General features: G+C 32.5%; 1 protein-coding gene and 1 pseudogene across 1 annotated transcript; one reads left to right on the top strand and one right to left on the bottom strand.

Annotated features, from left to right (window-relative positions):
• The first annotated feature begins 188 nt into the window (after positions 1-188).
• On the top strand, positions 189-17,968 carry LOC148566493 (protein DETOXIFICATION 16-like; annotated as a pseudogene).
• Positions 17,969-22,894: 4,926 nt separating this feature from the next.
• On the bottom strand, positions 22,895-24,916 carry LOC148566492 (uncharacterized). Its single transcript, XM_088484273.1, has 2 exons — positions 24,067-24,916; positions 22,895-23,277 (listed from the first exon to the last, which is right to left on the bottom strand). Exons 1-2 carry the CDS (start codon positions 24,914-24,916, stop codon positions 22,895-22,897), a joined length of 1,233 nt encoding a protein of 410 aa, XP_088340399.1.
• Between the last annotated feature and the right edge of the window lie 1,100 nt (positions 24,917-26,016).

The following is a 26,016-nucleotide window of genomic DNA, read 5'->3' as shown; positions in this document are numbered from 1 at the left end:
CTCCCGTCCCCCCGAAGGGACGCCTTTTGGGGGTTTTGGTGTAGATCTGTTGGTTAGGCTGAACAGAGGACCGCGGGTGTTCGGTCGCACGAGCCGTCAAACTCGCCCTACTCAGGCGGGCCCCTCCTCCTTCGCGAAGCTCTTCTGACGTGGGAAGTCGCTCCATGTCTACTCCAGGGTCCCCACAGATGGCGCCAATGTTCGTTACCGTGGGATCTCGAGTGCTCGGTGGATCGGGTGGTGATGAAAAGGTTAGAGAGAGAAACCCCGGGTTGATCTGGAACGAGCGTTTGAGGTGTGCTCAGTGGGTTGATGGTGCCGGAGGAGAGGAGGACGAGGGGGTGGCTTCCTACAAGGGCACTCCGACGGTCAAGTTAGTGTCCGTACAAGGGGATAGCCAAATTAGGTAAGATGTGACGTACCTTGGGGAGAGAGCTGTCCTCTCCCCTTATATACTGTGCAGGGCGGGCCCATGGATAACCTAGCCCACTGGCCAAGGAGCTTCTATGAGCTGTCCTAGTCCACGTGGGAGGAACAGGTCGTTCCAGACTTTGGATCGGGGACTCGGGGGCGGCCCCAAGGATACCGACCCGACTGGTGACCTGGGTCGTACGGAGTGTAAGCCGAGCGTGCCCCCGGTCGGGTGTTGGAAACCGACCCGTCGGTGGGGTTGGACTCTGGTCCGTAACAATACTAATTTGGCATAAGGACAATCACGTAACACAGGAAGGACGTCCTCTATGAGGTAGTTGCAGCGTGGGCAGCTAGTAGAGGCAGATAAATGTCTTCTTCTACTGATTGACATTTGTTAAAATAGCATCATTGACGACTAACCAAAGGAAGGAGCGAATTCGCTCCGAACCGCTCCACTTCCAAAACAGTTTGAAGACTCGATCTGGCGTGCTTTGATCCTCCCGAAGCGAGTTGTTCGCTGATTTAAGGTTGAAGCCTTCTTTCTTTCTTTTTTTTTTCTCTTCTTCCATCTACTGGAAAGTTTTGTTTAGTTTTTTTTTTTTTTTAAGTATTATTGAAAGACTCTCCTTGTAAAGGTGTGACCAAAGTTTCTTAAAGCCCTAAAAATTAAAGAAACAAAGGCCTTCTTTTATTTGTTTGCCCACACTCCTATCTCTATAAGTGTATGTGTTTGTCAATGACAATGATAATGAAATAATGATCAATTGCCCTAATACCAAAAAAAAATTATCAATTTCCTTCATTTTTCCTGATGTCATTTCTCTGATTTACTCCAACAATTAGTTACTAATCTTGTTCCTTGATTTTTTTGTGTGATAATATGAAATGAAACCAAAGCCATGATATTAAGATTCAATTAATTTGTTTGGCAGAATTTCAATTATTATTAATTAAGTTAAAGCTGAGTTGGGGCTGACCAAATGCAAATGAACAATGAAAAAAAATAAAATGTTCATTAATTTAATTTGGGTTTGGGAAAAGAAGCACTAAAAAAAACGATGCGCATGTGAGTGGTTGACAGCACTTTCTCCTTTTTTTTCTTCCCTTTTTCCGTTCGTTTCTTTTTCCTATTCCTAATCTAAGTTTGAGATGGAGGTTATAAAGTTTATGTACTCACTAAGGCAGAGGATGTCATTGTACCTGATGGCTCTAACCTTCAAGGGAGTCGTCGCGGTGGAGCAACGCCAGCGGTGGTGGTCGGGTTATGTTTTATCCAAATTTTTATTTAATTTTTGAAAAATATACATGAGAATTAGGTTAGATTAAGTGATTAACTTTTTTGTCCAATCCTTAAATATCACATATCACAAAAATGTAAAAGTGATGATTTTTATCTTATACTACAGGTCAGTAAAAGTCAACAGAAAGTTTAACTTTGTTAATATTTAAATATATCTTTAATTAGAGAAAAATTAAACATTAAATCTTTAAAAAATTAAGTTAAATTATGTGTGTTTAAAGACAACTTTAAATATTAATCTCTAAAAATATTAAGAGATCACATATATATATATATATATATATATATATATATATATATATATATATATTGCTCTTCTTGTTAAACAAAACGGTTTTTTCAAATTATTTTTAATGCCTTTTATAATTATATAATGTATTTAAAATATTTTTTGTTTTAATAAATAATAATATGTACTATTTTAAAATTCATTCCATATATATTAAAAATAAGACTGGCAGGACCTTTAATTATGGTGAACCTTCTTAATTTCGTCATTGAGCTTATTTCCGTAATGTTTGTGGGTCATGTCAGCGAGTTGGCTCTTTCTGGCGTTTCCATGGCCACCTCCTTTTCTTCTGTCACTGGCATTGGTTTAGTGGTCAGTTCCTTTTATATCTCTTAACACTCTTTTTATGGTTTCACTAATCGGATTTTCTCCTCTTCTTTTCTTTTATAATTTGAATTTATTAAAAAATATCAAATAAATATAATCCGAACTGAACCATCTCAATATTTTGTTCGGTGTTAGTCATGAAAATATTTCAACACCAAACCCGATTACTCCCCTCCATGGCATGGAAACTAGAAGCGATTACTAATTCATTGCCAACTGTTTCTATTGAATCGACTAACCTTGTGTTCAACGCCTTGTTGGTTTCATATGATGACAGATGGGAATGGCAAGTGCCTTGGATACCTTTTGTGGCCAATCATATGGACCAGGACAGCATGGCATGTTAGGCGTACACGTTCAGAAAGCCATGCTTGTTCTTATCATCTTATGCGTACCATCTCTATTATTTGGGCAAACACAAAATCCATATTGATTTTATTTAGCCAAGATCACGAAATCTCCACAGAAGTAGGAAGATATGCTCAGTTAATCATTCCATACCTTTTTGCCTCTAGTGTTCTTCAGTGTCAGACTAGATTTCTTCAGACACAGAACATTGGAGTTTCAATGATGCTCAGCTCTGGAGTAGCTACTGCACTGCATGCTGCTTTGTGTTGGGCGTTAGTGTTAAAATATGACTTAGGGAGTAGATGAGCTGCCATATCAAATTGTATATCGTATTGGGTGAATGTGTTGATACTTGCGTTATATATTAAGTTTTCTCCAAAATGTTCACAAACTTGGACGGGTTTTCAGTGGAGGCATTCCATGACATTCCTTCTTTTTTGAAACTTGCTATTCCTTCTGCTGTTATGGTTTGGTAAGTTTCTACTAACTGTTGCTTTTCTCACCGTTATACTGTTCGAGATCCTCTACTAATGAGTTTTTGTTTGGTTCCCATTGTGCTGAGCAGCTTGGAACTGTGGTCGTTTGAATTGATGGTACTCCTATCTGGTCGTCTTCCAAATCCAAAGTTGCAAACATCAATATTTTCTATTTGGTTAGTTCCACATTTGATGTAGTTCTCACAATTCTTAGCTACCAGCACTTTACATGTTATTGTGGATATTATTATTTGCACCTATATTAATTAATGTTGGAAATTACAGTGTGAATACATCATTAACTATTTGGATGATCCCGTTTGGATTAAGTGGAGCTATAAGGTAACTTAATTACTGCTACGTGCTTATGAATATTTAGAATTCTGTGACAACAAATGTTGAGATCAAAGTAACAATTGTAATTGCACAATTGTTTGTTTGTGTTACAGTACTCGTGTATCTAACGAACTTGGAGCTGGTAATCCTTGGTCTGCACGTTTAGCAGTGCATGTAGTGGTAGTAGCAGCCATTATTGAGGGTATCCTGGTTGCAACACTGATGATAATTATACGCAATGTTTGGGGCCATGTTTACAGTAACAACGTACAAGTGGTTCGACAAGTTCACCTTTGGCATCAACCACCAGAAGTGGTTTGTCCTCTCTTACTATTAAGAACCTGATTTCTTTTCTTTTTCTTTTCTGCTCTTTTATTTTTTTCTTTTGGTTGTTCACCAAAAAAAAAAATATAATACAATGTAAGATCAAATACAAAAGAAATTACTTTAGATTTTTTTTTTAGTTAGACATTTATTCATTTCAACTTCAGAAATAAATATAATGTTGAATTCGATTCATATTTGGACAACAAAAATAGAGAAAGGAATTTTTTACTGTGCCCTTATAGAGTTATAGCATTAATTGAAAAAACTTAAAGAAAAAAAGTGAACGGAAAGAAGAACGAGAAAGAAAGTGAACATTCATAAAAATTTGTCGACTTGTGTTTGAGAATGGAGTTCCAATGGCTGAGAGAGCATTATATCAGAGGAGTTTTTTTTTGCCTTCGAAGACCTTTAAATTTCTTTCTCTCCAGATCACCTAAAAACTGTTAGCTGCTATGGCTAAGTCGTTCTTCCTCTAAACCCGTTTTCGGGCATATGTCTAATCACAAGCCACACATATGCATTCGTAATAGTTAAGCTGCCATCGTATTGTTATTCAACTCTTTAGTTTTGTATTGTTCTAAAAACTTAAAAATGATTATTGCCCTGTTTAATCTACAATAGAATCACTACAACTAACTACTATTAATGCTGGCATCCCATGTATGCTCATTCTAAAATTGTCATGCCCATGCATAACTTACATTAGGATCATCTTAACTAAGTACTATTGAATGCAGCTTCCCATGTAGAGACATTCCATAAAATTGAAACATTTTGCTACAAATCAAATTAGAATTTTTTTTAAAAAAACACATAACTTTCATGTTAGTTATGCTTTGGTTAGCTAAAATAAAGTTCAACAAAGAAATAAAACAAACATATGAAGCAAATAAATAGAAAAAAATACAGAAAAATTAGGGATTGAATGGAAGTTGTAGTTAGATTTAGAGATATATTTATATTAACAGGGACTGAATGTGTCTATAGTTGAAATAGATACCATATTATGGGTCATTGGTGACAAACATAAACGGTGAAGATAAGTACATAGAGTTTATTTTAGAATTTTACGAAGTTATGTGATTTAAGGTTGCCAACAAAGGCTTTAAATAACATTAAAAAAGGAAAACAAATAGAACTTGGAGGCTGGATAATGTTGTAAAGATGAGGACAAATGGCAAAAACCATGTGTGGTCCTTGAGAACATAAACAAGTATACACAAATAGAATAGGTGGAGCAATAGAACAAAACTCAGCTTCATCAGCCAGTATGAACAGGAAAAATATCATGGATGATTAGGAAATTGTAGAGGGATTCATAGTCCAAGGATCTGAGTACGGCACTGATCAGAAGACCTCTACAAGACATGACATTAAAATAGGGATATAGAGACACAAAATTGTGTTTGACAGATGAGACATAGACAAAGATATTGTGTATTCATTATGACATGAAAGACATAGAAATAATAATAAGAGATACAACCTATTTTTTATTTATTTTATTATTCTTATTAATTTTTTATAATTATATTTTTCGTTTTAAAATTTTTTAATAAAAAATAAAATAAATTGAACTTTTATAATTTGTTCTCTCTCACATCTCAAACAACAAATGAAGTTTCGCAGCAATTATTCATGTTATTGTATAAGACGGTAGTTTCAAGTGTTGAAAATGAAATTGTGGTACCTTAAATCTTAGTTATAAATAAAAGAGAATTAATATAAGCTTTTAACACTGAGGATAGTTATAGAATGTCAATGCATGAGGACTACATTCAAAAGTACTTATTAGTGGTGATTCTAATTTAAGTTATTCATTTGAATAATCTTTATTCTTCCTTTAAAACATTGTAAAACAAAATTTCAAACAACAAAAAGAAGAAGGAAGGTATCTAAGGTTTGTAGCAATATATGAGTTTCGAAGATGGTATATTTTTCAGCTATTGAGATAGGATTTGTTTGGGTGAGCTTAAAAAAAAAAAAGCATTATATCACTTGAAAACTCATTTCCATCCAATCAGGTATGTTATATGTCCGTTGAAAAATAATTAACGATCATCTCATCACATTCCAAGATTGATACACTTGCATTTGCCAATTATATATTACATACTCAATACACCTGAAATAAGCAACATATATTTTGACTCATAACTTGCTAAAATGCTTCTTTAAACTCAAGACTCTACCCTGACCACTCTCTACTAACAAAGAAAACTTCAACAACTACTTATTCATGCGAAATAGATTATGAAACTACTCATATAGATCCTAATTCATGCTTAATAACACCAATTATATTTCTTAAAAATACTTGGCAGAAATAACAAAAAATAGATATTAAGTAGAGGAGGATAATTATGCGTTAATGATGATAAGTAAAAAGTTGGCCGTTTCAAAAATGATGGAGTAACCATTTTTTGTAACGGTAGGCTATTTGTTGAGTTATTCAAAGTGAAAGAAAATACTGAATTATTTGTTTTTGAAGGCTGGAATGAGTTCTAAAATTTTGTTAATCAACAAGATTTGACTCTCGGCAAAAAATTAGAATTGAGAAAAAAACAGAATAAATATGTTTAGTGGTTTACCAAAAAAAAAAGTATTGTGTGATATTAAAAAAAAATGTATTTAGTGTTTTGGTTTACACCCAAATAGATATTTTAGTATAAAAGTAATGTAAGTTATATTTATTAGTACCGAATATAATATGACAATGTTAATCTTTTGATGATTTCTCACGGTATTTTCCACTCCAATAGGTCAAAAACTAATACGTCGCAGTACTAATCTATATTTAAGGGTTTGTTACTGGCCAATGGATTGCTACATACACAAAGTTGGATTCGAACTCCTTATACTTGTTTAAGTTGGCTCTAAAATAATAAAATTGTAGTATTGTATTTTAGAATGATGTAGTGCCTTCAATGTTGGAAATGAATAAGCTGGAAAGTTATAAAAAGGGATTTGTGAATGTTTTAGATTTATTTAAAATGCAAGAATGAAAGTATAATAACGTAAAAGTTTTTAGTTAAATAAATGAGTAGTTTTTTGTAGTTTAGGGGAAAAATCGATACATAAGGATTTACGTTTTAGGTTTTAGGCTTTAGGTTTTAGGATTTACGATTTATGATATACGATTTAGGCGGTGAATATTAGTTGTAGGGGGTTTAGTAATTAGTTGTGTTAGGGTTATTGATTAGGGTTTAAATTTGAGGGTTTAAGATTTATTAGTTAGGTTTTATAATTTATGGTGAGGGTTTAGTGTTTAAGGTGTATGGTTTAGGATTTAGGGTAGAAGGTTGGTGATTATAAAAAGGTTTAGTATTTAAAGTTAAGGTTTGTGCGTAAGAATTTACGATTTACGATTTATAGTTTAAAATTTATGGTTTAGTGATTTAGATTTAAAGTTTAGAGTGAATGTAATTATTTTTTGAAATAATCTAAAATGAATCAAATTATTGTAAATATAAAATTTTTTAATTTAAAATTTAAATAGATATAAGTCAAATGAATGATATATTTTAATTTGATAACAACAAATTTACTCATGTTAAAAAACTTTTAATGGTTTTAAATAACTTTAGTGATTTTTTTTATTTTTTAATTTAAAAATTTTATTTTTCGATAAACACATGCAATAAAATAAGAAATTCAAACCTAAAAAATTGTTGTGCGAGCGATATTTATATCTTCTCTATTTTTGAAATATGTAGAAGTTGAATGAAAATTTGGATCCAAATATTTTAGAATTAATTTGGTGTGATTTCACCCGGTTTCGGATCGGGTAAGAATTTAAAAAATAGAATAAGTTATTATTTAGGGTCGGATCCGGATCAAAGCGAATTCAGTTTCATCCGACCCATGTGCATCGTAGGAGAACTTTAAATTAATTCTAATATTATGTTATATTATTTATAAGCTTATTATTCTGTTTTTAATCATATTTGTTGAATTAGGAAATAAATCAAAGAAGAATAAAATTAGAATTTATGAAAAAATTCAAGTTCAAATGTGGATATCAGTTTCTCGATATACAAGTATGTTTTTTTTTTCTTTATAAATAAGTGCATTATAATTTTTGACATAAAATTTATTACGATTCAAACTTCACTTGATTCAGATTCGGTAGTGTGATTTCACTGGGTCTAAAATTGGATAAGAATTTTAAAAATAAATCTAGTCATTATTTAGAGTCGAGTTGGATCAAGACGAATCCGATTTCATTCGACTCTATGTGCACTACTAATTTTTCATAGGATATATAATTTGGATATATTTTTCATTGGGTATATAATTGAGTAAAAATATGGGTGGATGAGAAGAGGAGTAATTGGGAGGTCATTTTGAACTAGTTTTAAAAAATTTTGACAAAAATTGGAGACCCGTTGGAGGTGTCTCCTTCACAAGGATGGTTATTATTGTTATGATTGTTTTTTTTTTTCGGTAATTTATTGTTATGATTGTTATTCTTTTTCTTCTTCTTCTGCTTCTTTAGGTCCATATTAGTTTTTGTTGGTATATAACATTGTTATCATATCTTATGGATCACAAAATATTCGGACCAAACCAAATAACAAAGCCCAAATAACATGTACCAAAAAAATAGTAGCTAATTAGTAATTACACATTTTTTCTCTACACTATCGACTAAAGACCAATCTTTGGACCTCATTGTAAGTACCAAAATGATTCCAATTCCTCTCAAATGAATTGTTGATAGTCCAACTATGCGATACTCCATCATTTTTTAGTAGAAACGGTGGCTCTTTTGGTCTTACCTTGTGCATATCGTGTTAGCATAACATAGTTATTAGCTAATTGCTTGTTATTTTCATGTACTAAAAGTTAAATGTCTCTTCATAATTTAGCTCAACAATATCATATTTAAAGAAAAAAAATTAGACTTTACACCTTTAACTCAGTTTTATATGAATCGTATATATCTTTTAAAAAATATGTACATATTATATATGTGATTTCTTAATATTTTTAGAGATTAATATTTAAAGTGGTCTTTAAACACACATAATTTAATTTAATTTTTTAAAGATTTAATGTTTAATTTTTTCTCTAATTAAAGATATATTTAAATATTAACAAAGTTAAACTTTCTGTTAACTTTTACTGACCTGTAGTATAAAATAAAAATCATCACTTTTACATTTTTGTGATATATGATATTTAAGGATTGGACAACAAAGTTAATCACTTAATTTAATCTAATTCTCATGTATATTTTTCAAAAATTAAATAAAAATTTGGATAAAACACATATATAAACCAAACCAATACCAATATTATATAAATTATCTAAATAGAAAAATGTTACATGAATATCTCAAACTATACTTTTATATAAATCAATTTAAATTAATTCAAATTATATAATATAGTAGTAAATCGAAATACGTTGATTCTAATTACATGGTAATATTGTTTGAAGTGTAAATTGAATTGGTTAAATTCAAATTATACACTATAGTACTAAATCGAATCAGTTTTATTCGAATTAGTATGAAATAGTGTAAATCGAATCAGCTTGATTCGATTATTACTTCTATCAGATTATTGACATTTACTACTTTAAAGTTAATTATTTATTTATTCTATATTAATTTTAAAATATAAATGTCAATAAGAAAGTACCTCATTTAGATTTAAATAAAATATCAAAAAAATCAAAACAAATAAGAATAGAAATCCAACTTTTGTGTTTTAGTTCAAATTTCAGAAAATCTACATTTTTATAAACTTATGAATTTAAAACAGAATATTAAACGAATTCTAAAAATTCATTAAAATTATCCTTTGACTTATTAGCATAGAAAAAACTATTACAGAGACTTTTGATATTAAAAAAAATTTAATATAAAATATAGCCCTCCAAAATAGCATAGGAGTTAAAACTTGAATTTTTTTTTGAGAGTCAAAAGTAACAACTAGTTATACATTATAAAATGACCAACTATATTTATATAATATGTAATTTGACCAATTATATTTATACTGTATTTTATTTATTTCTCAAATTACATATTGTATAAATATAATTGGTCATTTTATAATTTATAACTATTTGTTACTTCTGACTCCGAAAAAAATTCAAGTTTTAACTCCTATGCTATCTTAGAGGGCTATACTTTATATTAACTTTTTCAATATCAAAAGTCCCGGTAATGATTTTTTATATGCTAATAAGTCAAAGGATAATTTTTAATGAATTTTTAGAAATCGTTTAATGTTTCGTTTAAATTCACAAGTTTATAAAAATGTAGATTTTCTAAAATTTGAACTAAAACACACAAGTTGGATTTCTATTATTTGTTTTAATTTTTTTGATATTTTATTTGCATCCAAATGGGATACTTCTTTATTGACATTTATGTCAATAATCTGATACAAGTAGTAAATCGAATCAAGCTTATTCGATTTACACTATTCCATACTAATTCGAATCACACTAATTCGATTTAGTACTATAGTGTATAATTCGAATTTAACCAATTCGATTTATACTTCAAACATTGTTCCATGTAATTCAAATTAAAGTGTTTTGATTTACTATTATATTGTATAATTCGAATTAATTTAATTTGATTTATATAAAAATATAGTTTGAGACATTCATTTAACATTTTTTTATTTGAGTGATTTATGTAATATTAGTATTGATTTGGTTTATATAAGTGTTTTACTCTAAAAATATTAAATTTTTAAAAGAAAGAAAAAACAAATTAAATTGTATATATTCTTTCAAGATCAAAATCAACATACATTATTTTTATTATAAACTATGCAAAAATTGACCCTTATTAAATAAGGGAGAATAATATCGGTACTAAAATTAATAGATAAAGTACATATACACTATAATTCAGGAGGAGTAATAAATTACAAAATTTTCTATGAATACCAATAATAATGCAAGTATCCTGGTCCTGCTCGAAAAATTATGTCATGGACAACATATTTGACAACATGGACACATTATCACTTTCAATATATCTTTATTTAATTATGTTGATCTATAATTAGTATCTATTAAATGCTCATAATTTTGATAATTTGATCGGTTGCTTAAATTTTAAATATGACAGAAATTTTATTTAACACAATTTTATTTCAAACTCTAGAATCTATACACATTTTTTCACAGTAATAAAACATTGATAGGGAGAATCCGCTAATTACCCATGTGAAATTCTTATTAAATTTTTTGGTTAAAAAAAATCTTTAATATCTGAAAATATAAGAAAAATATTATTAAAATTTTTTTTATACATATTATGAATTTCACTGAAAATACTTTATATACACCAAACTATATATTAATTAGGGACGGATCTACATTTAATAAAGAGGAAACATTTGCCTCTACAAAATCTAAAAAAAAACTAATATATATATATATATATATATATATATATATATATATATATATATATATATATATTATTGTTCCAAAATAAAATATAAATATTTTTTGTGTGTTTTACGTTAAAAAAATATTTTGTTAAACTCAACATTTAATAATAATTGTATTGATAAATTTGATTTAGTATAAAAATAAATAAATAAATAAATAACCTTAAAAATAATGATAATTAATTTTATTATATTAGTTAATTAGTTGATAATTAAATTCAAACTTAATTTTTTAATTAAATACAACTTAAATTATTAGTGACTTTTAAAAAATATTTAAGATATAAAAAAACATGTTATCTATATATTAATATACTCTATTAGTATTTATTATTAAAATGGTCTTGATTATAGTAATTATTTTGGTTAAAAAATTTATTTATACCATAAAGACTATAATAAGTAGATTTTATAATTAAATATGAGATAATAAAAAATAAAATAATAATTTAAAAATATATATAGAAAAATAATATTTAGTCATGATAAAATAAAAAGAAATTCATTATAAATTATTTTTTTATTATTTTAAATATTATACTGTGTGAAATTATCTTTTGATTATTTTAAATACTATAATAAGTGATTGTGTGTATATTTCTAGTTCTTATTGATATGTATAAATAATTCTAATTTAAAATTTAAATATATCTAAACAAATTTTGATTGGCCGAGTGATTATTTATTAATTGTCTGCTTAAGTAAAAGTTGAAAGTTTGAATTCCATCTTGTATGTATAGCAACTTATTAATTCTCTTAAATGAAACTCAAATTCAGAATAGATTAATCTTTAACTTGTTAGATATCATAAAAAACAAAAAAAAATATCAATACCTAAATTTTATTATATTTTTGCCTTCACAGCTAAATTTTTTTGAATCCTACACTGATATATATTAGTCATTATAATCAATCATTTACGGTAGCTGGTGATAGTTCATTGTGTGGTATACGTGTAGCTTTTATTCTTGATAATCAAACACAAAATTTTTATATCAATAATTATATAAATAAATAGGTGATTAGTATCAGCTGGTATATTTTAAAACAAAAATACATGTATATACTAAAAATAAATCATCAAATAAGATATTATATATATATATATATATATATATATTTTGTTTAACTTATTTTTAATGTGTAATTTTTATTTTTTAATATATATTTTATATTAATAACTGATTTAATAACTATTTTATACACATAATATAATTGATTTTAAAATAATATTATATTAAAATAAAATATATGATGAAATAAAAAATAGCTTCTAAATTCTAAATAATTGATTTATTCAGACAAACAATAATGTTATAGATCTCGATACCATTAGTAATAAGGTTATTATTATTGATAATATAAATTATAAAATTTAATACACATTTAAATGAATAATTAGATCATTGCATAAAAGGAAAAAAATATCATCACAAAATCATTTATTCTAAAAATTTAAAATAATAATATATTTAAATAGTTATATATGTAATATGTTGTTGTCTCATATAAGAAATTAAGTGTTCATTTGATTTGTATTTTTTAAATATTTTCTATATGAAAAATAAAAAAGATAAAAATAAAAAATAAAAACAGTTATGAAAATATCAAATAAATATAATCCGAACCGAACTATCCTATATTTTATTCGGTGTTAGTTATGAAAATATTTCAACACCAATCTGATTACTCCCCTTCATGGCATGGAAACTAGAAGCGATTACTAATTCATTGTCAACTGTTTCTATTGAATCGACTAACCTTGTGTTCAACTCCTTATTGGTTTCATATAATGATGGGAATGGCAAGTGCCTTGTATACCTTTTGTGGCCAATCATATGGAGCAGGACAGCATGGCATGTTAGGCATACACGTTCAGAAAGCCATGCTTAATAAAATTTCTTAATGGTCACGCTAAAATATTTTAATTTTAATACAAAAATTTCTTAATTTTGTTATTGAAATTTTTTAAGATTCTGAATTTGATGACTATTTTTATACTTAATAGTTGAATTTTTAATTAATAAAATTTAATTAATTCTTTCTTAAAATAATTAAATTGTCATTTATTTCATTTTGGTTTGTTTATTTCTTTGAAAAAAATTACATAAAATTAAAAATACTGAAACTGAAAATTAATGTATTATGTTTAAATATATGCTAACGCTCTTTTTAATTCGTTTTTTTTTGTTGTAATTATCAGTATAAAAATAATTGAAATCAAATTAGTAAGAGAAAATTTGCCAATAATAGTAATGCTTTATTTTTTTATTTATTTTTTTTTAATTTTATTTATCACAACTCTTTCACTTTATTAGTATTCTTAAAAACTAATTTTTTTTTATTATGCAATTTCAATCTAAATATTGTGATTTCATTTCAATATTATATTTAAAATAGACTATTATTGATATTTATACTTTTATAGGCACTAAAACAAATAAAACTCTCAAACTTTAAATTCTGCACAAAAAATACAACAAAATACTAAATAAAAATATTTCTACAAATATAATTGGGTCAAAAGAATAAAAGTTTTTAAATATTATAAAATTTAATAATTATAGAAAATTTTTTATTTAACAATAATAAAAAACATCCAAAAGAAATTCAAATTTTAAAACACAATATGTATATATAATTTTAATTTAATTCGAATCTCAATCCTATCTTTGATTAAAAAAAAAAAAAGTAGATTTTGAAAAAAAAAATTTTAACAGGGGATTAACCTAATGTCATCTTTAGCCACCATTTTTTATGCCTCTATAAAACTCAACTAAATATAAACCTAATCTATTATGTTACAACACACTCTTCATAAGTTCTATCATCTGAGAGTAACTTGTTCTTCTTTATAAACTTCTTCATTCCACAACTTATGTAAGAATATATAAATTAGTCCATGGAGGGAGAATACAAGAATAATACCGGTGTCTCTGTTGAGCCTAATGTATCCAAGCAAAATAAGTTAAGATCAGTGGTTAAAGAAGTGAGAAAGCAAATATACCTGGCAGGACCTTTAATTATGGTGAATCTTCTTAATTTCGCCATTGAGCTTATTTTCACAATGTTTGTGGGTCATGTCAGCGAGTTGGCTCTCTCTGGAGTTTTCATGGCAACTCCTTTTCTTCTGTCACTGGCATTGGTTTAGTGGTCAGTTCCTTTTATATCTCTTAACACTCTTTTTACGGTTTCACTAATCGGATTTTTCTCCACTTCTTTTCTTTTATAATTTGAATTTATTAAAAAATATCAAATAAATATAATCCGAACTGAACCATCCCAATATTTTGTTCGGTGTTAGTTATGAAAATATTTCAACACCAAATCCGATTACTCCCCTCCATAGCATGGAAACTAGAAGCGATTACTAATTCATTGCCAACTGTTTCTATCGAATCGACTAACATTGTGTTCAACTCTTTGTTGGTTTCATATAATGACAGATGAGAATGGCAAGTGGCTTGGATACCTTTTATGGTCAATCGTATGGAGCAGGACAGCATGGCATGTTAGGCGTACACGTTCAGAAAGCCATGCTTAATAAAATTTCTTAATGGTGAGGATAAAATATTTTAATTTTAATACAAAAATTTCTTAATTTTGATATTGAAATTTTTTAAGATTCTGAATTTAATAACCGTTTTTATACTTAATAGTTAAATATTTAATTAATAAAATTTAATTAATGCTTTCTTAAAATAATTGAATTGTCAATTATTTCATTTTGGGTTGTTTATTTATTTAAAAAAATTACGTAAAATCAAAATTACTGAGACTGAAAATTAATGTATCATGTTTAAATATATGCTAATGTGCTTCTTAATTCGTTTTTTTTTGTAATTATCAGTGTAAAAATAATTGAAATCAAATTAGTAAGAGAAAATTTGTCAATAATAATAATGCTTTACTTTCTCTATTTATCTTTTTTTTTTTAATTTTATTTGTCATAACTCTTTCACTTTATTAGTATTCTTAAAAACTAATTTTCTTTTTTATTATGCAATTTTAATCTAAATATTGTGATTTCATTTCAATATTATATTTAAAATAGACTATTATTGATATTTATACTTTCATAGGCACTAAAACACATAAAATTCTTGAACTTTAAATTCCGTACAAAAAATTCAACAAAATACTAAATAAAAATATTTCTACAAATATAATTGGGTCAAAGGAATAAAATTTTTTAAATATTATAAAATTTAATAATTACAAAAAATTTTTTATTTAACAATAATAAAAAAAATCCAAATGAAATTCAAATTTTAAAACACCATATGTATATATAATTTTAATTTAATTTGAATCTCAATCCTATCTTTGATAAAAAAAAAAAAGAGAGAGAACCTTCCATCTTTCTTCAAAGAGTGGCTAATTCCCTTCTTCCGTTTTGGTTGGTTTATCCTATCCCTTTAGTACATCTCGGGCGATGAGAGAACCTTCCATACTTGTTTCTTAAGTAAGGACAGATATTCAGTAACAACTTCTTACCAAACAAAGGACTTGGGTTCGATCGGACTATTTGGTTAGTTTGAGGATTCTCACTTCCCTTCTTCGAGCATAGCATGAAGCTACCGAAGGAGTGAAACGACTCTTTTCACTCGACTAATCATCCATCAGACATCAAGAACAAGGTACGTAAGTCACTGTCCTGTTAAGGAGTGAAACCAGGTACGTTAAATTATTTTAAACAGGGGATTAATCTAATGTCATCCTTAGCCACCATTTTTTATGCCTCCATAAAACTCAACTAAATATAAATCTAATCTACTGTGTTACAACACACTCTTCATAAGCTCTATCATCTGAGACTAACTTGTTCTTCTTTATAAACTTCTTAATTCCACAACCTATGTAAGAATATATAAATTAGTCCATGGTGGGAGAATACAAGACTAATACCCGTGTCTCTGTTGAGCCTAATGTATCCAAGAAAAATAAGTTAAGATCAGTGGTTAAAGAAGTGAGAAAGCAAATATGTCTGGCAGTACCTTTAATTATGGTGAATCTTCTTAATTTCGCCATTGAGCTTATTTCCATAATGTTTGTGGATCATGTCAGTGAGTTGGCTCTCTCTGGCGTTTCCATGGCCACCTCCTTTTCTTCTGTCACTGGCATTGGTTTAGTAGTCAGTTTCTTTTATATCTGTTAACACTCTTTTTACGGTTTCACTAATCAGATTTTTCTCCTCTTCTTTTTCTTTATAATTTGAATTTATTAAAAAATATCAAATAAATGTAATCCGAACTGAACCATCCAATATTTTGTTCGGTATTAGTTATGAAAATATTTCAACACCAAATCCGATTACTCTCCTTCATGGCATGGAAACTAGAAGCGATTACTAATTCATTGCCAACTGTTTCTATTTAATCGACTAACCTTGTGTTCAACTCCTTGTTGGACGAGCTGCAGGGTGTTATTTCAGGAATTGTCAGAGGATGCAGTTGGCAAAAAATGAGTACTTTTATTAACTTAGGGTCATATTATGTAGTTGGAGTTTCGTTAGCTATTGTGTTAGCTTTCGCCTTACATCTTGAAGTAAAGGTATGTAAATGCCAAATTGAAATCTATTGTTTTTATTTGTGAACGGTCTTAATTATTTTAGATTGAGATATGTCCGATATACAAAAAGGTAAATTAATTATATTATATAGTGTGTTTTAATAAGTATTATATTATTTAAAAATTAATTAAATAATATATAAATTAATGTTAAATTTAAATTATTTTATATTAAAAATATTTTAAAGAATATTTATTTAATAATTTGTATATAATTTTTTATAATTATTCAATTAAAATATAATATAAATTAAAATATAATTTATTATTTAAAAAATTTGAATATCTATTTTTAAAAAAAGACATAGACTTTTTATATTAGAGTTATGCAAAATTATATCTTCATTTGTTGCTTTTATTTTTATATTTATTTTAGTTGTCATAATTTGTCTTTTCATATGGTATTTTTTGAGTTGTAAACAATTAAAAAATATTTTAAAAATAAATGAGAATAAAAATACCAAAAGTATAAATTAGTTTTATAATTATGATAGATTTGAATATACCTATTAAAAAAATGTGTCAAATTTAAACTTATTTGGGTTTAAAAAAATAAACGAGAATAAAATATTTAAAATATAAATATAAAATTATAAATTAATTTTATAATCATAATATATTTAAATGTATTTAGTAAGAAAATACGACAAATTTAAATTTATTTGAAGAAATTTTTACTAATTAGTACGAGAGATTAAGAAAGAAAGAGTAGCATAGTCTTATAGTATGCATAAAAAGATTAAATAATATAGTAGTAAGACTATTAATATGTTTAAGTTGTCAAATTTTAATATTTGTAACTAAAAATTTTTATAATTATTATTATAATATTTTTAATATATATTTATTATATTTTATTAATATTTTATGTTTTAATTAAATAATTGTAGTTAAGATTTTTTTTAATTTTTTCTTAAAAGATAATTAGTTAATTTTTAGGTAAGTAAAATTACTAATATAAAATTATTAAAAAATATAATTTAAATATAATATAAAAAATTTAAATATCAATTTTTATATAATAAGAATAAATATTCTGCAGGACTTTGGCTTGGAATTATATGTGCCCTTGTCGTTCAAGTACTTGGTCTAATAATTATAACTGTACGGATTGATTGGAAGAAAGAGGTGTCTACTCTTTTGTCTTTTTAGTTTTTCTTTCAAATTTTAGTTTTGCGTATTAATTACTGAAATAGTTAAATTTATTTCTTTTTGTAGGCAAGGATAACTAACGAAAGAGTTAATAATTTAGGACAGACAAATATTGAAAGATTTAATAATTCATTTATCTAAAAGTTTGAGTTTATAGTATGTTACTTTTTTTTTTTTAGTTTTTTCATGTAAGTAATTTTGTGTAAGTGATAATTTTGAACATACATTTATTTATCTATTTATATAAAAATTGAGTTTATAGCATATTAATTTTTTTTTATTTATATAAGACGAAATTCAAACTCTCGACATTGGTTTAAGTAAATTAGTGATCTAACTACTAGATTAATACAACTTGATTGCAATATAAAAATAATAAAATTCACATAAAAAAACAAAAATTTTTATCATGTTAGTCAATTAAATTTAATATTTATTATTACTCAATTAAATTAAAAAATAACGGTTATATATAATTAACTTTTACATAAAATTATAATAATAACAATTTTTTAGTTACAAATACTCAAAATATATATTATTAGACCTACTTAATCATATTATTAATTTTTTTTTAGAAAAGGGGGTTAATATGAATACCCCAAACAGAACAAACAAAACAAGGCTAATCAGCTCTTCTTAGGTTTGGTTTGATAAAATTTTTGAAGAGGTGGTTGTGTTTTTTAAAAACTCAAGTTTTTCATTTTATATTTGGTAAATAAAAAAAAACCATATGCTTATGTTTGCAGATTTTAAAAGATTAGGGTATTTTGAAAGCACCTAAGATAAAACTTTTTAAAATTGGCTTGTACTTTTCAAAATTTAAAAGTCTAATATAACCTCATATGTTAACTAATTTTTAAATTCTAAAAACTATTTTACCAAATGCAATTATTATTACTTGTGTTTATTAAAAACTAGTTTTAATTTGATTTACCAAATATAAATATTACGATTTTTAAAAAATTATTTTTTAAAAATTATTTTTTTAAAATTAACTTTACTCTTAGAAAATAAAAATTTTAGCGAGCCATATTCTAAGAGTTCCACGAAAATCAGAAAGTAGAGCATGTGTCAGAAGGTGACCTCTTAAACAAATGAAGACCTATGGGGAGCTCCTGACCTTTTTTAGCCAAGGTGTCGGCTACAACATTAGCTTCTCTAAGAATATGGATCCACTCCACCTTCTGAAAACGTCTCTCCAAGATTGTTATGTCTTCCAACAGTGGTTTGCACAGATGAGAAGCTGGACACCCATCTTTAATAAACTTAATAGAAAGACCAAGAATCAGATTCAACAATAAGGTGTTAGAAATTATGTGTATTAGCAATCTGAAGGCCTTCAACAATCTCCCAAAACTCGGCATGAGTGATGGAACAACTTTTCAAATTACACAAAAATCCAACAATATATCTCCCCAAGTGATTTCGGAACACCCCCCACAGGCCGCACTATTATTGGAGGAGAGGAAAGAACCATCCACATTAAGCTTCACACAATCTTGGTGGAAAGACCTAACATATGAGCTGCCCGGAGCTTCTTGTAGCAGAATTTCGTTTGAAGTTATTCTTCAATGCAGTTTGAATGTCTTCAAACCGAGCTTGAATAGTACTAACAGTTGCAACGGGGAGAAAACTCTTTCCTTTAAAGATGAGGAGATTTCTATATATATATAGTACCACAAAGAAGAAGATGCAACACCAAGTCGGCAATTCCAATCACTCTTCGCTGAGAGATTACTAATGAGTCAATCTCTAGCATTAAGGTTGTAAAAGTTTTGAACAAACTGATGCGGATGAAGTAGATTCCATACTTGTTCGTTACTGTGGGATCTCGAGTGCTCGGTGGATCGGATGGTGATGAGAAGATTAGAGAGGAAAACCCCGGGTTGATCTGGAGTGGGCGTTTGAGGTGTGCTTAGTGAGTTGATAGTGCCGAAGGAGAGGAGGACGAGGGGGTGGCCTCCTGCAAGGACACTCCGACGGTCAAGTTAGTGTCCGTACGAGGGGATGGCCAAATTAGGTAAGATATGACGTACCTTGGGGGGAGAGCTGTCCTCTCCCCTTATATACTGTGCAGGGTGGGCCTAGGGATGACCTAGCCCACTGGCCAAGGAGCTTCTATGAGCTGTCCTAGTCCACGTGGGAGGAACAGGTCGTTCCAGACTTCGGGTCAGGGACTCGGGGGCGGCCCCAAGGATACCGACCCGACTGGTGACCTGGGTCGTACGGAGTGTAAACCGGGCGTGCCCCGGGTCGGGTGTTGGAAACCGACCCGTCGGACTCTTCCTTTCGTGAGGGATGGCTTGGGCCTGGGTCAGGGGTGGCGCCCCGACCCGACGACTAGTTGGGCTGGACTCTGGTCCGTAATAGTGCCCCCAACGCGCCAGCCTTGAGGTTTGGGGCTCGTGGCTGGGCGCATTTGTCCTACTCGCCGAGATGGGATGTGCTCTTCTTCTCAGGAGCTCGTTGATAGCGTTTCATGTTTCTCACGCATGGTCATCTCGTCTCTGACGCTGCCTCCTTGGCATATGTGCTGGGCATTAAATGCCCATCATTTCGTGATTTGAAATTTGCGTGAAATGACAGGTATGCCCCTGCCTTTTGGCGCTTCTTCCTTGACGGTTACATTCTTCGCCCCCTTTTTTATTTTCACAACCTCCTCATTTCCCCATTCTTCTTTTTTCCCTCTTCTGTTTCCTTGAACTGCTGCTGTTTCTACTCTCTTCTTTTGCTGCTGATTCGATTCCGTTCGCGCTTCTAGATTTCTTTCTTTCTTTCGGATTCCTTCCTCAACTTCTGCATTTTTCTGGTACGTTGTTTATGGTTTTCTTTTGGTATTCCTTTTGTGCTTTTTCCGTGCGTTTTTCCCTATGCATGCCTGGGTTTTTGTTTGCTTTTGCTGCTTCTTCTTTTAGAGGGGGCGCCACTGGGTTTTTCTTAGGTTTTGCTTGAGTTCTGGGTTAGTGTAGGGGTACCTAGGGGGTGGTTTAGGGAGTTGTAGTTTTTTTATACTGCTTTTAGGGTTTCCGACCTCCCGTTCTAACTAAGTGGTGCCCCCGCTGTAGGTATGGCTGACCGCCCTGTGCTCCCGAACATGGCTCAGCGGCCGCTAGCTGATTTTGTCGATCACTACGCCTGGGTTACTTCCGATGTGAAGGACGCCCCTTCTAAGGTCACCCGTGAGAGCCTCCAGGATCTTCGCCAGGCCGGGCTCTTGTGCGGAGAAGGACCCGAGGAGGCATTGTACCAGGTTTACGTTCCTGCTGATCGGGAGCGTGTTTATCAAAAGAACCTGGCCTCCCCTCGAGTTGTTGATTGGTTGTGGGTTTATAAACCCATGTTCAAAACCTTGGGAGTTTGCCTTCCCTTCTCTTCCTTCGTCATGGGTTTGCTAAATCGGTGCGATGTTGCTCCGTCGCAGCTGCACCCGAATAGCTGGGCTACTATTCGCTGTTTTGAAATGGTCTGCGAATATCTGAAGATCTCGGTATCTGCAACCTTGCGAGGTGGATCTACCGTAGTCTTCTCTGTGATGCTGCTATCGCTAAGAAGGTGGAGCCTATCTTGGGAAATATTCATTCTATGGAAGGGAAGCTTCGAAACTCCCAGAAGGATTTGACTGATTCGAGGTCCCAGGAGGAGTCTCTGAAGAAGAAGTTATCTGAGCAGGAGGAGAAAGCCAAGGAAGATGCCAAGGAAATCAATAGGTTGGTGGAACGGGACATCACCTTGATGAAGGATTTGAACACTTCCCGTGGTGAGACCGCTGCTGCCGAGAAGAAGATCAAAGACTTGGAGGAAAAGCTAAAACTGGCAGAGAGCTCGGCAACGGCTGCCCGTCAGGAAGCAGCCGCTCTGAAGAAGAAAAATAAGGAGATTGCTAAGGGGCCCGGGAGAACATGAAGCTGACTGAGGAGGGGATTAAGCTTCAGGTTGCTGTGCTAGCTCCCGACCTCGACCTTTCTCAAGTGGGCGCTATCAAGACTATTGAGGACGGGAAGATTGTTAACATCCTCAAGCCTTGAGATGGATTCTTCTTCTTTTCAGCTTTTATACTCCTTGCCTTTGTTCTTGTAATTTTGCTTTTTGCTTTTGGGCCTTTTAAGGTGCCTTTGGTTGTAATGAGTATTTTGATACTTCGTTTTAATTAAGCCGTTTTATGATAATTGTTCGCTTGCTCGGGCCGTCGTGGCTTTTGCCTACTTTATTGATTTTGCTTATCCGGGCCGTCGTGGCCTTTTAATTAAGCCGTTTTATGATAATTATTCGCTTGCTCGGGCCGTCGTGGCTTTTGCCTACTTTATTGATTTTGCTTATCCGGGCCGTCGTGGCCTTTTGGTTTATCGCTTTTATGGTATTTACCGTTTTAATCGTTTGTTGCTTTTTTACCTTTGGGTCCCTTTGGTTCCCAGGGTGATCAGTCCCGGGTTTCCGTTAGCTCGACCGCTCGTAGTTTTTATCGTTTCGTCGTATTTGGCAAAAATCTTGCAAAAGACAGAGTTGTTATATATGTATATGTAGAACTTAAAATAAAGGGGTAATGTGATACATAATTAAAGAAAATGAAAACGAAGGAAAATGGAAAAAATTAAAGTGGATGTGAAGGGGTCTTTAACCCGTCAGGTCGCTTTTTCCTATGAGTAAAATCATTTTAGGTTTGCCATGTTCCATGCCCTCTGCACCTCGCTTCCATCTAGCTTTTCTAGCTTATATGCACCCTTTTTGAGGACTTCTCTGACCCTGTAAGGTCTTTCCCAATTTGCGTCCAACTTGCCTTCTCCTAGGGTTGGCGGCCCTATGTCGTTACGTCGTAAGACCAGGTCGCCTTCCCCGAGGCTTCTCCTTAGCACTTTTCCGTTGTATCTTAGGGCTATCCTTTGCTTGATTGCTGTCTCTATCAGGTGTGCCATTTGTCTTGTTTCGTCAACTAGGTCTTTCTCGATTGCCTCGTTTCCTTTCCCCAAGAAGTAATCTTGGACTCGGCTCTCCTATTTCGACTGGGATGACCGCGTCAACCCCGTATGTGAGTTGGAATGGGGTTTCGCCGGTAGATGACTGGAGAGAGGTTCTGTAAGACCATAAGACTGAGGCTAGCTCATCTGCCCATGAGCCCTTCTTCCCTTCGAGTCGCTTCTTTAGCCCTTTTAGGATAACTTTGTTGGCTGCTTCTACCTGTCCGTTGCTTTGAGGGTGCTCAACTGAGGAGAACCTTTGCTTGATCCCTAGTCCTGAGAGGAATTCTTTAAAATTTTTGTCAGTGAATTGTGCCCCATTATCTGATATGACAAGACTCCGGGATTCCGAACCTGGTGACCACTTGCCTCCACATGAATTTTTGACAGTGGTTGAGGATATGCTGGCTAGTGATTATGCCTCTACCCATTTGGTGTAGTAGTCTATAGCTACTATCAAGTATTTCACTTGTCCTAGCCCGGGTGGGAATGGCCCCAAGATGTCGACTCCCCATTGGGCGAAAGGTCGGGGTGCCATCATCAAACTAAGTTCCTCAGGTGGAGCTTTGTGGAAGTTGGCATTTTCTTGGCATTTCTTGCATTTCCTGACGAACCCCTGAGCGTCCGACATCATCGTGGGCCAGTAATACCCTGCTCGGATGATCTTCCTTGCCGGCGACCTTCCTCCAATATGGTGACCACTACACCCCTCATGGACTTCGCTTAGGACGTAGTCCGTCTGGTCGGGGCGTAGGCATTTGAGCAAGGGTTAGTGGAGCCCTCGCTTGTACAACTGCCCTTGTATGATCACATATTTGTGGGCTTCCCTCTTGGTGGCTTGTGCTTCCTTCTCGTCTTGGGGTATTTTGCCGTGTTCCAAGTATCGGAAGATAGGGTCTATCCATCAGGTGGGGCTTGGGGTCTGGGTTGCACATAAGATGATTGCTGGTTCAGTTGCCAGTCCTTGGATTAGATACCTGTTCCCTGTCCCAGGCTTGGTGCTCGCTAGCTTGGAGAGGAGGTCTGCTCGGGCGTTCCTTTCCCTAGGAACATGCTGGATTATGACTTCCTCGAAGTTTTTGCACAACTCTTTTACCTTTTATAGGTATTTTTGTAGTAGTGTGTCCCTGGCCTGGTAGTTGCCGTTTATTTGGGATGTGACGATCTGGGAGTCACTACTAACTTCTACCCTAGATGCTCCGACTTCTTTAGCTAGGATTATCCCTCCTATCAGTGCTTCGTATTCTGCCTGGTTGTTGAAGACGGAAAAATCAAACTTGATCGACTGCTCGTAAGCTACCCCTGCCGAGTTCTCAAGAATGATCCCGGCCCCTCCGAACATTTGGTTGGATGCTCCATCAACGTGGGGCTTCCACCGTGTGTTCGGTATATCGGGTGCCTCTCCTGTGACCTCTACCAGGAAATTTACCATTGCTTGGATTTTGATTGCTTGCCTGGGCTCGTATTGCAAATCATATTGGGACAGCTCTACTGCCCATGCCATCATCCTCCCTGCGAGGTTGGGTTTCTGGAGAGCTTGTCGAATGGCCTGGTTGGTTCTTAGGATGATCACATGCCCTTGGAAGTATTGTTTGAGTCTTCTTGATGAAGTTAGCAAGGCATAAGCCAGATTTTCCAGCTTGGTGTACTTCAACTCCGCCCCTTGGAGTCCTTTGCTGATGAAGTATATTGGACGCTGGGTCTTATCTTCTTCTCTGACAAGAACCGCCGCCATGGCCTGTGTGGTCACTGCTAGGTATAGGTACAGAGGTTCTCCTTCTCTTGGTTTGCTGAGCATGGGTGGTTCTGAAAGTATCTTTTTGAAATGGATGAATGCTTCTTCGCATGCCGGGGTCCACTCGAAGGCGATTCCTTTCTTCATTAGGTTGAAGAATGGGAGGGCCTTTTCCGCCGAAGCTCCGAGGAACCGGGATAGAGCCATAAGCTTCCCGGTGAGTCGCTGCACATCTTTGACACACCCTGGGCTTGTCATTTTGAGGACGGCTTCGCATTTGTTTGGGTTAGCTTCTACCCCCCGTTATGTTATCATAAAACCTAGGAACTTTTCGGCCTCCATAGCAAACGCGCACTTGAGTGGATTGAGCCTCATTTTGAATTTCCTTAGCGTTTCGAAGACAGCTTGGAGGTCGTCTATAAGGCTGCTTGGCTCTGCTGTTTTTACCAAGATGTCGTTGACGTAAACCTCTACTGTCTTACCGATGAGGTCATGGAAGACTCTGCTCATTAGTCTTTGGTAGGTGGCCCCCGCGTTCTTCAATCCAAATGGCATTACCTTGTAACAATAAGTGCCTCCTGGTGTTATGAACGCAGTCTTCTCCTCATCAGGCCGGTGCATCGGGATCTGATTATAGCCGGAGTACGCGTCCATGAAGCTGAGAAAACGATATCCTGCCACCGAGTCTACCAAGGTGTCGATGTTGGGGAGGGGGAAAGAGTCTTTAGGACATGCTTTGTTTAGGTCGGAATAGTCGACACACATTCTCCATCTTCCACTAGCTTTTTTGACCAGGACGACGTTGGATAGCCATGTCGAGTATTCGAGCTCTTTGATGAACTCGGCTTCAAGTAGCCCGGCTGTTTGTTTGGCGACCTCATGGGCCCTTTCTTGGGACATTTTCCTTCGTCGCTGTGCTACTAGCTTTGCGTCTGGTTTGACGGCTAGTCGGTGGGACATGACCTCGGGATCCAAGCCCGGCATGTCTGATGGCGTCCACGCGAAGAGGTTGCCGTTTGCCCTTACGACCTCCATGAGGGGCCTTTGAGTTCATGGGGCAGATTTTTGTTTACAAAGGTTAACTGTTCTGCCGACTTCCCTATCTGGAACTTCTCCATGTCCCCCTCTGGTTTTGGTCTTGGCTTGTCTTCTATCCTTACATCCAGGTCTGCCAAAAACATGCTGGCTGCCTTTTTAGACTCTTTTCTTAGGGAGAGATTGGCGTTGTCGCAGGCAATCGCCGCTTCCAAATCTCCTCTAATGGAGCCAACAGCTCCTTTGTCCGTCACGAAATTCATTGTTAGGAATTTAGTACATATCACAGCTGAAAATTCGTTGATAGTCTTTCTTCCTAGAAT

Source organism: Arachis ipaensis, chromosome B4 (genome assembly GCF_059453495.1).
Source record: "Arachis ipaensis isolate K30076 ecotype BB chromosome B4, ASM5945349v1, whole genome shotgun sequence".
NCBI lineage: Eukaryota > Viridiplantae > Streptophyta > Magnoliopsida > Fabales > Fabaceae > Arachis > Arachis ipaensis.
This window is presented reverse-complemented; position numbering and strand designations above follow the sequence as displayed.